Source organism: Rattus rattus, chromosome 7 (genome assembly GCF_011064425.1).
Source record: "Rattus rattus isolate New Zealand chromosome 7, Rrattus_CSIRO_v1, whole genome shotgun sequence".
NCBI classification, from domain to species: domain Eukaryota; kingdom Metazoa; phylum Chordata; class Mammalia; order Rodentia; family Muridae; genus Rattus; species Rattus rattus.
The window spans coordinates 42,062,069-42,075,359 of NC_046160.1; the positions used below are offsets into that span (position 1 = coordinate 42,062,069).

The 13,291-nt window shown below is 48.5% G+C and overlaps 1 protein-coding gene across 1 annotated transcript in view; it reads right to left on the reverse strand.

The window, feature by feature from the left end:
• Positions 1-9,913, reverse strand: part of Colec11 (collectin subfamily member 11) — a 29,494-nt gene extending 19,581 nt beyond the window's left edge. Inside the window, exons 1-3 of the mRNA XM_032908627.1 lie at positions 9,882-9,913; positions 6,736-6,891; positions 2,679-2,750 (exon numbers count right to left, since the gene is read on the reverse strand). Of these exons, the coding sequence (XP_032764518.1) occupies positions 2,679-2,750; positions 6,736-6,865 (202 nt within the window). The 5' untranslated portion in view covers positions 6,866-6,891; positions 9,882-9,913. The remainder of the gene's footprint in view (positions 1-2,678; positions 2,751-6,735; positions 6,892-9,881) is intronic.
• Between the last annotated feature and the right edge of the window lie 3,378 nt (positions 9,914-13,291).

The window sequence follows — 13,291 nt, forward strand, 5'->3', positions numbered from 1 at the left end:
AGCTACGCATGCACACAAACACACAAATACAAACAAACACACACACATAACAACACACATAAACACACACACACCTACACACAAACACACACAAACAACATGCACATATACATACACACATAACACACACATATACATACACACACACAAAACAACACATATACAACACACCTACATAAAACACATGCAAACAACATGTACATATACATACATGCATGCATACATACACACACAAACACACACAAACACCACATACATACACACACACACACACACACACACACACATGACAGCAAAAATCCGAGAAAATGTGAACCTTAGGTAAATCAGAATAAACACACACCTGAGCACACCAATTGCTGAATAAAAAATATAAGGAGACCTTTGCATCCTCTCCTGGAATAACCTCCAAGATGCTCTATTACGTAGAAGGAGCAAAGTGCAGAAGAAAATCTTGTTTGCACAAAAGAAATGAGAAACATAAACGTGTTTGCCAATTCATAAGATCTCTCTGCAAAAATGAGTAAAAAGGGGCTGGAGAGATGGCTCAGTGGTTAAGAGCATTGACTACTCTTCCAGAGGTCCTGAGTTCAATTCCCAGCAACCACATAGTGCTTCACAACCATCTGTAATGGGATCTAATGCCCTTTTCTGGTGTGTCTGAGGACAGTGACAGTGTCTCAATAACAAATAACTCTTTTTTTAAAAATGAGTAAAAAGTTATCAAGGGCCACAGAGACGGTCTTTTCGCAGCAAATATCTTGGTACATTTTGATCTCTGAACTGTGATAATATCCCATTCATCATTTGTGATTCATTTCTATGAGTAACAGGAAAAAATAAGAAGTAAAAAATTAGTGTCTGTCTGGGGTTAGTGGAGGGATATGATGGTCACATCGCACCAGACAAGGGCCTCACAGTGTGTGAGCTCAAAACGACGTAGCCTGTGCACTTGATCAGGAAGAGTCTATAAATCATCCTTTAAAATTTCAAATATGTTATTCTAGTAGTTTTTTAAACAGAAAGAGGCTTTCCAATGTCCCAAGGTCAGCTGTGGTGATCCATGTTCTCATGATGGATGGGCACAGGGTGCTGAGAGCAGCCTCTTTCTCTTCTTTGTTCATTCACTTGTTTTGTTTCCAAAGGCAGGGTTTCCTGCTGTGTAGACCAGGAGCAGGAATGCACAGAGATCCATCTGCTTCTGCATCCGGAGTGCTGGGATTAACGGCCTGCACCACCTGCCTGGCTTCAGGATGCTTTTCTTTACAGCCTTTTCTTTTCTTTCTTCTTTTTCATTTTTCCTGAGATAGAATTTCTCTATATAGCCTGTCCTCGAATTGAATGTGCCGGCTGGGGTCAAACTCAGAGATCTGACTGTGTCTGCTTCCCGAGTGCTAGGATTAAAAGCATGTGCCACCGCTGCCTGGCTATACAGCTTTTAATAATGAGACACATTAATAAATATAAACTAGAAAGAGGCAGACAGAACCGCGTGAGTTCGCAACCAACCTGCTCTACATAGCAAGTTCTAGGCCAGCAGGGCTACATAGTGAGACCCTGTATCAAAAAAAAGAAGAAAAGAAAAGAAAACCTTGGGAGTGAAGAGATGGCTTGGTGGTTAAGAGCACACACTGTTCTTCCTGAGGACTGAGTTGGCTTCCCAGACCCATATCAGGTAGCATACAACTGCCTGTAACCACATCTCCAAGAGAATCTGACATATCTTACCTCTATGGACACTTGTATTCATGTGTATACACACACACACACACACACACACACACACACACACACTTAAAATAAGGAAAATAAATCTTTTAAAAACTGGCGATTGCTGCTTTTCAAGAGGGCCCAGTAGACTGCAGGTAACTCCAGCTCCAGGGGTTCCAACTCCCCCTTCTGATCTCCACAGACACTGCACTCACATGCACAAACCCATACACAGACACATACATATACACATAATTCGTTACAAATAAAACATTTTAAAATATAATATAGTATAAAATAGTAAAGATGGTGGCACCCTATAGGTGGCAGCCATGCTCACTGAGCACCTGCTTATGGTAGGCTCCTTTCATGTGTAATCACATATGTTCAAATTCTGTTCCATGTATATAAACTGGAGCACTTCCGCCCTTGATCGTCTCCCCTTGGACATCCAGCTCCTGAACATTCTGATTATTTCAGTGCATGTCCTGACTCCCTTTTGTGTATGGTGTGGCTACCCAACATGGGAACCCTCATTCCTATACATGCATGTTCTCATCCCTGTGCATGCATGTTCTGATTCCTTCACACACAGGCTTTAACTCCTTTAAATACACAGTTGAGTGTCACCAGCCTCCCCGAGGCAGATTCACATTGTTTTATTAAAGTGGAAACCACTCCCACTCAACACTTCTGCTCGGTAGGTGGGTCAGCTACTACTGCAACGTCCCAGCCTGTGCCCTGCCTCCTCCCATCCTTCCTTCATGGCTGTGCTCTCATTTAATACATAGCCGTGATCCTGAACCTTGGCATTCAGGGAGTCACCACTATGTTTCCAGAATACAGTACTTTTCTCAGGCTCTGCAGGCCAGCACTGTGCCTTCCCTCCATAACCTCTGTCTAAGTTGATCTCTGTCTCCTCCATATTCCAGCCACCTCCTCCCCATGGAGGCTGGAGCTGTGAATACCTTTTTCTCCTGTGGGGCCGACTCTTCCTGGCCGTCCTGGGGCTCCTTTGTTTCCCTTTTCTCCTGCATCCCCTGTGGAAGAAATCATATCTGTTTAGGCACAGTTTGGCTAGGACTGGCTAGGGCATCCATACAGAAACTAAAAAGGCTCTCACTCATGGTGCAGCCAGTCTGGTCCTACTCCCTGCCCACCCTACTGCAAGCTGCAACCAGCATCACTGGGTGAGCTCTGGGTACCCAGGTTTAAGCTTAGGATGTGCTTTCCATACACTGCTTTATTTTTGGGGGAGTAGATTTTCCCTTCTGGGCTGGTTCCCAATCTCCTTCCCACCATATAGGACTCTCCACAGTACTCTAAACAGAAGGATACATGACAAGGAGTGTATGGGGTGGCCCTCAGGGAAACATCATGTAGGCTGGTGGTATGCTGGGAGAACAGACCAGAGTGTCCACTGGTCCTCTCAGCATGAGGCATGGAACATTCATGGTGGCTTCCCACGTGGGCTGCCTCAGATCAATAGAGTATGCCTTCCATGTTTGGGGTCCAATGGTCAGGTAAAAAAGACAGAGGTGTAAATAAGCTGTCAGGATATCTGACAAGATGAGTCCATGGGGGCTGGGGGGTGGCAGGAAACCAGAGGACCACACCTATTCTCTAACCTCAACCCCAATCTAACCCTGATCAAATGACCTCCCGACAACACAAATTTGATTCTTCTTTTCCCTTCCTCAAAGACAGAAAGTCACCGAAGGCTACACTGAGTTATAGACCAATCTGGCCTCAAACTCCTGGACATCTACTTGTCTCTGCTTTATGGTCTACACATCCTTGTCTATATAGTGAGTTCCAGGCTAGCCAAAGCTACTGAGGGAAACCCTGTCACAAAGGGAAGAAAAAGGAGAAAAAGGAGGAGTGGAAGGGAGAGGGGAAGGGGAAGTGAGAAGAGGGAGAGAGAGAAGTGGAGGAAGGGGTGGAAGAGAAAAAGAAAGAGACAGAGAGGCAGGAGACATGGCCATGTGTGGCAATGAGCGTGACAGCAAACCCACTGGGGACGCTCTGATTGAAATTCACTCTCACAGCTAGAAAGCAGTGGCCAGAAGAAGGAGCTCACTCACTTCCCATGAGACAAAACATTAGGATGAGGAGTTCTCCTTGCTAAGAGACAGTCATCTGTGAAGCCTTGATGGTTTTGTTTTGAAGTTATCAAATTGAGGTCGAAGAAAAGGAAAAAAAAAAAAACAGCTCATAAATGCCCAAACCTATCTCACAGGGATTCCAGGGAGCAGAGAGAAAGAGAATGCCTAAGAGCCTGTGAAGAGCTGCCAGATGCACTTTCCAGTACTGGGGTGGGGGTGGGGGCGTGAAAGCAAGAACATAATAATCTCTGCACACTAAAAGCCGAGAACCACTCGGGGGAAATCAGGGCCAAATAGCAAAGACGTGTCAGCGACACTGCCGAAGGGATGTCACCAACAAAGAGAACATTCTGTGAGCTACCCAAGAGGAAAAATACTTTAAGTCAAATTGACATGAGAAGTCTCATTAGCCACATAGCGTATACGACGGAATGAGGCACAAACTTCAGCAGAAGTGACATAGGATGATTCAGATGGGAAGCCTCCCTGGTGAAGTGGCCTTTAAACTGAAGCTGTGCGGTGAGCAGGAAGCAGCCAGCCAGAGCAGAGGAAAGAGACATGGATGGGCACACAGGCTAAAGGGATGCAAAGGCTGTCCAGAGGGATAGACAGAGGGACAGGGCCAAAGGGGACGTGATCACCCACGGAAGAGCAACAGCAAAGCCCACCACTTCAGAGACCCACCAAAGATGGGTAAGGGTGGTAACATGTTTTCTTTCCTAGTACATGCGTCATGGTGTGTGTCATAGTAAGTATCTACTGTGGCCCTCCTTTCCATGGGGCTGAAATCTCTTCAGAGCAGCTGAAGGAAGGCCCCAACCACTGAGAGGCAACCGTAAGCACACCTTCCAGCTTTTCTAGAAGTTTCTAGAAAGCTCCTCAAGTTTGCCCATGGCTCTCACTCATTTGAGGCAGACAAGTGGGTGTGCATGAATGAAAGGACGGGCTATGAGAGCTGAGTGACAGGTCAAGGTCAGGCTCTGGGCCTGACCACAGCCTCTTTGATCCCTAATCCCTACCTGGATTAGGGTAAGGCTGAATGAACTAGACAATCATCCACTACATTGTCACTTACCTGAAGGCTTGACCTCTTAAAAAAAGAAGGCAAGAAGGTCACCACGCCCACCATGAAACTTCCCTCCAACCTCCCCTTTCATCCTGGGTCTGTCTCTAATTTTATTGAAAACTGCTCATCTTGATTCCCAACTCACCAAAAGACGGTGGCACAGCACTTAACCCTAGAACAGGAAGTGTCACACCAGTGAAGACATTTTAAAATATGATTCATGGGGTTGGGGTGATGTCTGTCAGTAAATGCTTGCCCCAGCAAGTGTAGGACTGGACTTGATCCCCAAACTCCATATAAAAGGCCAAGCATAGCAGTATACACCTGTAATTCCAGTACTGGGGTGGTAGAGTCAGGAGGACCCCGGGGCTCCTGGCTAGCCAGAATAGACTAAATCAGTAAGCAGCAAGTCATTGAGAGACCCTATCTCACAGAGCAAAGCTGATGATGTGCCTGAGGAACAATACCAGAGGCTGACCTCTGGCCTCCACAGAAGCACACACACGTATGTACACACATACAAAGGGGGATGGGGGGACCTGTAAATAATTTTTATATCTCTCAAAAAAACTCCTTCACTTAAATGTTATTCTCCAGGAAAATCTTCCCATGTCACCCACAGTGGGTAGAGGGGAACAAGACCTCTGACGCCCCCAAACAAACACCTTGATGTCCAGGCTCTGAAGCTACCTACTCCTAATGCAGTTCCCCAAATCTATCCATGATTACTTTATGTCCTGAAACTACTTGATCATAAAACGTTGCTTTTGCTAGCTATGATGGTGCAGGCCTTTGATCCCTGCACTCCAGAGGCAGAGGCAGGCAGAGTTCTTCAATCCAGCCTAGGCTACACAGCGAGTCCCCATCTGGCCAGGGCTTCAAAGTGAGATCCTTTGTCTCAAAAAGAAATCTGACCTCTGCCCAAGATGGTGGAAACCTTCCCAGGATGCTTAACTCTAAATCCAGCTGGTCCTGGAGGCTTTAGAGAAAACCCAAAAAGGGTCATCAAGATCTAAGATGTTTCCAACACTGCTCAAAGCTCAGGGGAGTGGGAGGGGCTCCTTACCCGTGCTGATAAGCAAACCCTGGAGAATGTCATGTCCCTGGCATAGGGTTGCTGTGGACTTCTCCCCTCACACAGAGAGCCCAGCTGCACAGACCTGCCCCAGCCCCCCAGCCATCTTTCTATCAGAACAGATTGTCATTCCATCTGCCGTCTTTCCCACTGTCACTAGTACTGCTTTGTCTTTGCTCATGGAAACAATTTACCACTTGAGTCTTCTCGAATCAGATCTAGATCTGTGAACACAAAGCCTTCAGCCAGGTCACACTTGCTTTGGTGTTATCTGACCTGACAATGGAAGGGGTGTGTCCATCATTTTCACGAACAGCATGGAATACTTAGATGTGCTCATTGTCAGTGGAAGAAGTGCCACAGGCATCCCTGGGCTGTGGTACTCTCTGCAAATGTTTCTGCAAGCAGACTTCATCCCTACAGGCCATGGGATGTAAACACTGTGACATCAGAGAGCAGGGAGGAGGCTGGCTGACCTCAGCAGTGCAGCTCATTCAGGAGAGGATCACATGAGAGGACCTTGATACAAGGCTCCTGAGGCTGTGTTGCATATGCATCACTAGCCAGCAATCCACAATGTCTTGACTAGAGTTTAAATGTCGGGGAACCTTGGTCTTCTAGTCAGGGAATCCCAGGCCCAACAGATGGGCAGATTTCCCAGGAGTACCTGGTCCGGAGCCAGTCTTTGTGAGTGTGTGCTGAAGTGCCAGGCCATGCAGGAGACTGAGACACCCAGAGGCACGAGCAAGGCCACACCAGAGCAGCAGACTAGCCATTACCTTTGAGGCCGGGGACGAGAATCTGCACAGAGCAGGCGTCCTCTGTGGTCTGCTGGGGACAGCCAGATGGCAGCAGGGACAGGAAAGCCAGGCTGATCAGCATGCCTGCAAGAGCCAGGTCCCTCATCATCACGAGTGCAGGCAGCACGCTGACTCCTGGAAGAAGGAAGCCATAAACAGTGACAGGCTCTGACCAGTCAGTGCATTGCAAACAGCAGGCCGCAGTCACGCGTTTTTTCTCTGGGTTGGTCACATACCAATTACCAATCTCCACCGAGACTCTGAAGCTCCCAGGCAACTACAGCACCATGTGTGCCCAGACCCCTCTCTTTAAGCCTTTGCTGAAGGTCACTTGTAGGGACCAGCTTCCCTCAGAACAAGTCACTAAACCCAAGGCCTGCCCAAGAGTTCCAACTTATCCTAATGGCAAAGACTCAGACTCTGGAAGAAGACAATGACCCCTATACAAGACATGAGCCTCCTGCAGAGCTTGGAGCATGACTGGGGGGAGGGGGGACATCCAAGTACAAACAGAGATTCACACTAGATGGTTTGAAAGCAGAAAAGGAAGAGAGGGAATGAGAAAGGCCAACCGTAGTGACAAGAGAAAAAGAAAGAAGGATTTATTAAAAACTGGGTCTGGGAACTGGGGGAAGGGGTTCCCCTTTGTGTATCAGAGCCTCACAATGGTTTCAGCATTATCTATCCCAGAAGATCTCTGATGCTTCCCTGCACCTAACCCCCTGGGTCAGTTAATCACTTAGCAATATTTCCAAGGGCCAACCTTCTGCCAGACACAGTTCCGGGTGCTGAGGTAGAGAAAGGGGGACAGACGGGGGCTGGAGAGGTGATTGGGTGGTTAGGGGTACCTCTGCACTCGCAGAGGACCCAGGTTCAGTTTTCGGGGCCCTCATGCGGGTGCACAACCACCTGTAATCTCCCACCCCTGTAGGACCCAACGCCCTCTTCTGGCTTGGGTGGGCGCTGTGCATGCACACATGGAAGTATACACATACATAAAAATAAATACATCTCTTTTTTAAAGAGGCAAAAGGATAGACGGATAAACCAGAGGCAGCAAAAAAGAGCCGGCCATCTTCCCCTGGGGAAAGAGGCAGGGCAAGATGGCCTGGACATGCATGTGCTGTGCTGCTACCTAGAGATGGGGAAGGGTGGGGAAGGAGGAGGTTAGGAGGGGGCGGGGAGGTGAGGGTTTTGGGAATGGAGTAAATGATTGGAGCTTGGGAAGAAGTTGCCTGGCCTTGTGAGCACAAAGGAGAAAAAGCCCCCTGTGGAACAGAGTGAAAACTCAGAGCTGGTGTTACTGTGAAACCTTTGGAGGTGGGGGGGGAGTCCAAGGCTACAACGACATAGAAGCATTTGATCAGGGTATAGCTTTATAAGAGGGCCACTTGGTGACTCTTTGGAGACTGTATTTGTTGGAATAAGTGGGAGTGAGGAGGCCAGACAAAGGAAACCACAGTATGCAAGGGGTCATGGGGACACCATGGCAGAGGCAGAGAAGAAAGGCATAGTTGGGGTGTGTTGGGGAGGCAAGGCTGACTGGTTTTCACTGGATGCCGTGGGAAATGTGAGGGAATGGCCAACTACAGCTCTGGAGAACAGGGCCGGGGCAACTGAGAAGAGAAAACCTGGGGGAGGGAGGGGGTCAGGGCTAGATTTGTCTTTCCAGTCAAAGAAGCCTATAGTTCTCCCATGGCTAACAAGCGACAGAACTTGGGTGGACAGAGGAATGGTTTAGCTTGTCCAAAAGATCAAGATGTTCTGCATCCCTCCCTGACTCCAGCCATCAGAGGCAAGGGACGAACATACACGGCCAGTGAGATCATCCTGTCCGCCTATCCACAGAGAACAAATCAAGGCAGTGAGGACACAGACCAAGTCCCAGGAGCCTTCGTAATCTTTGGAGCCCCCTATCTGGCTGTGGTGACGCCCACTTGGGTAACACCAAAGCCCTGCCACATTTGCTCCCAAGGATGGGTTCTCCCCAAAACCTGTGGAGTCAAGATGTCCACAGACGTACTACCACTATTGTGTCAGAGAAGGAAAGCTGCATCTGGTGATGAATCATCTGTCCCTGCAGTGTGAAGGGTCACCATCTGAAACTCCTCTTTTGGCCCTGAAAAGTGTCCCCACAAGAGGCAAGAAAGCAAAAAGGTTCAGTGACAGTAGATGGAGACTGCCCACCTAAGCAGAGGCAGGGCTTAAGAATGGGTGGGAGGGGGCAGAGCTTTGAAATAGCATAAGCAGAGGTGAGGCTTAAGAATGGGGCTGCATGATTGAAGTGTATAGTATTTAGGGTATAAGTCAAAAGGACTCACTGACCTTGATACCTTGGGATCTTACTCAAAGTCCAGAGGTATATAATGGAAAGCCGCCTCCAGCCTTCAAGGACTCAGGGGAGGAAGACCTTGTATAGTTCAAACCACAAAGACAACATCCTGAACCTGCAGGGCATGGGCTCTGCTGATCTCAACACTGGTCTGACCTTAGGAGGCTGGGGTTTGAGGCCTGGCTCCCACTCTCCAACCTATGTTGCTCTGATCCTGAGCTTGTAGGGTGGTAGGCAAGAAGGGAAGCTCTGGCAGCCAGAGGTTAATTAATGAGATGCCTACTACTGTAATAGTCGAATCCTCAAAAGCCGTGAGGAGCCAACAGGCAGAAAACTCCACTGCATGCAGAAGGGCTTAAGCGGAAATGGTAGCCTGAGAAAACACTGTGTTCCTGCTGAGTTTCTGCTTTTATTAAGAAGGAAAACAAATCAAGGCAGACTACAAAATCAGGTTTGGGAGCAGAAAATGGCACACATGGATAGGTTTGTGGAGTGGGGTGGAAATACACACACACACACACACACACACACACACACAGAGAGAGAGAGAGAGAGAGAGAGAGAGAGAAGAAGAAGAAGAAGAAGAAGAAGAAGAAGAAGAAGAAGAAGAAGAAGAAGAAGAAGAAGAAGAAGAGAGAAGAGAGAAGAAGAAGAAGAAGAGGAGAGGGAGGGAGGGAGGAGGAAAGGGAGAGGGAGGGGGGAAGGGAGGGAGGGAGGGAGGGAGAGGGGCGTGGGGAGGGAGAAAAACCACCATGGATGATGGGAACCTCTCTAGAGAGGCCTGGGTACTCACTGCTCAGCTCTAGCAGGAATGAGCACTGCTTAGAGTCTCTTCTAACTTCTCATTTTCCAAAGTTACCTACACACGGCTACATGCATAAATGCATAAGAAACATAATGCTGAGCTTACTCGGGACTCTGCAGACCTAGGGGTTGTCACACATGGATTACTGCTCTGCTGTCATTTGTCCTGAAATTTCCAGCAATTCAAGAAACAAGGGGGTGCAAAGCCTGTGGGTAAGCACGCCTCCCCACCGTGCTATTAGCAGCACTCAGCTGTTCCCTAAGCGGCTTCCTTCTCTGTAGAGACACAAAGGTAATAATAAGCCACATATGATGGTACACGGCTATCAGCCCAGCACTTGGGAAGCAGAATATAAAGTCATGAGTTCAAGGCCAGCCTGGGCTCCAATAGTGAGATCCAGGGCCAGCATCTGGCCAGGGATACATAATAAGATCCAATATCATCAAGTAAAAAGGAGGGGCTTGGGGGTCCTAAAGAGATGGCTCAGTGGTTGAAGAACATGCACTGCTCCTGCAGGGCACCCGAGTTTGTTTCCCAGTGCTTGCAACCCCAGCTGTAGGAGAGCCGATGCCTCTGCCCTCTACTGGCACCTGCGCACACATGCACATATGCACAGACACATACGTATGCATGATTTTTAAATGATTCAAATGGCTGGGCACGGTGGCCCCTACCAAACACATGAGAGGCAGAGGGGATTCCTATGAGTTTGAGGCCAACCAAGGCTATAAAACGAGACCCCATGAAAACAAACAAACAAAGCAACGCTGACCCTTGCGCCCTCTGCTTGTTAGATTAAAAACTGTTCAGATGCTTGCCTTTCTCAGTGCTCCCAGAATGGCGCAGGAACGTATTCCACAGAAACAAATGCTCCTCCAGAGACAGCAGGCATCCAGCAAGACAGGCACCACTTTCCCTCCATGAAAGTCCTAAGTGTGACTTTACAAAAGATCAGGCCACAGCAGACAGGGAGAGCAGAGATGCAGAAGCCCTCCAAGCTGGCTCGTCCTCTACCACCTCCTCTCTCACCGACTCTCCTGCCTGTGTGCCCTTTCCATCAGCTCTCATCTAAGCTAGCGGATGCCGTGGGGCCCTGTCCTCCAACTCTCTCAGATTCTTCCCCAGACCTGCTCCAGAACAGGACAGGTGGGCACACGGGGCGGCACCCTGTCCACCAGGAAGCACTGACTCATGTGCTGTTCAGTTGCCTCTCAGGAAAGGAATTTGGTTTTATAAACGGAGACTATGCAGCAAGCCCAAAATCTTTTTAAAAACAACATCCTTATCTCTTTAGCCAGGGCCCCAAAGACTGGGGGCCCACTTCTATCAAAGAGACAGCTTTCTCGGGGGAGAGATTAAATGTGGAATTCACAAAAGAAACATAAGAATGAACTGGCAGTAGGCCAGGGGGAAACACAGTAACCAAACACAAACACATATCTTGACATGTCTACTCAACACCTACTGTGAAGCCCTGGGTCTCACAGACCCTGATGTATCCTCTGTGAACAGCACTGTCATTTGGAAGCCTCCTCTGTCCTAAAGTGACACTCCCACCCCTGCCACGAGGCTACAGGGAAGATCTGACCGACGCCATGGTAAAGAGAGGTCTGCTTGGTCTCCTTCGTCTCTGGCACAGATGTCTCAAGATTGGAGAGAAAGCCAAGTGTGAAGGCTTAGAGCTCTGCTCTCCCAGGCAAGATCTCATCAAATCAAGTACCATTGTGCCATGCAATGGCCCACAAATTTGACCATTTTAATACAGAGCTGCTAGCTGGGGGCATTCAAACACAGCGGCCAGTCCCGAAAGTTGGTGTCAGGGCACAACAAGCAGCTGCCCTTTGGAGTTACTCCCCTTCCAAGTGGCAATATCCACTGTTAGGTGGCTCCCCTGAAGGAAATGTCCTTCCCTCCTGGTCACTCCCCACCCCACCTAAAACCCACAGTTGAGTATGCCTTGGAGCTGTAGGTCCCTGAACAGGACTGAGCTGTCAACCCATAAATGCTGCTCAATGGCAGCCTGAGGTATGGCGCTCCCCCAGGTTGGAGTTAGAAATGATCTATTTAAACTCCACCTCTTAAGAAACCTAAGTGGCTTGTAATTCCATCTGTAATAACAACTGATCGATCAGAATCTGCCTGGAAGAACTGATCGATCAGAATCTGCCTGGAAGATTCCACCATTACCTACTGAGCTAAACAAACTCTGGAAACCTGGTGTCTGACTTACTGATCAACTCCAGGATGTTTATATCTGAGACTGAGTCCCACCTGGTCAATTCCACCCTCCAGCCCTGCTTGGAAATTTGCCCTCCTGCCTGTGTTCAACAACTGCCCACCCCTGGCCTAGTGTCCTGGCGCAGCACCTCTTACCTGGATACCCACTAAGCGAAGGAGCTGTCCTGACAGTCACCGGCTGGCAGAGACACTGCTCCAAGGAGCCTCATGGCTGTTATTTACAGAGACCAGCTGCAGTCCAACTCAGAGAGAAACCCTGCCTGGGATGTCAGACAGCCCAGCGAATCTGCTGGAGCGGCAGCCTTATCTTCAAGAGCTTCCTGCCTGAAACCATCAGCTGTCCTGCAGGGGCCTGTGGAGTGTGGGAACTCGGCCCCTGCTGCCAGGCTGGGGTGCCTGGAAAGCCCAGCCAACCCCACCCCAAACATTCTCTCTCAATTTTGGTTTTCTTCCTGTTTTCCCTTCTCTTCTTTTTCTTCCAATAAGTGACTATGCCAAACATGGTGGTGCATACCAGTAATCCCTGCACTCTGAAGACTAAAGCAGGAGAATTGCTGTGAGTTAAAGGCCACTTGGACTATGTGGCAAGTTCAAGGCCAGCCAGGAGTACATAGTGAGACTGTGCCTTAAACAAACAAACAAAAACAAAAGGTAGAGAGTAATAGAGGGAGATAGAACACACTTCACATGAATCTTTACACACACACATGCACCTGCTTGCACACACATACACACTATATACATGCATACACACACACATACACAATACATACACATATACACATACACATGCATACACACACACACACACACACACACACACACACACACACACACACACACACACACACACACACTACATCACGACCACCTGGAGAGATCAACGAGAGTTCTGTGCTGTACCAAAACAGACTCCAAAATTACCCACGGTGCAGTTCCATCTATAAAATCCTCTGGCGAGCCTGTTTGGAGGCTGATCAGGGAAGCACAGTCACTCTACTGCCCTCAAAGGAACAGCAGGACTCCATCAGGGAAGGTCTACTGCTGGCCTGCGGCTTCTAGACAAATTTGTGGATCCATGAGGGAGGAAGCCAGATCAGCCAAACCAACTTCACAATCAATGGAGCATATGATGTTACAGCCAAATTGCCCTTACATCC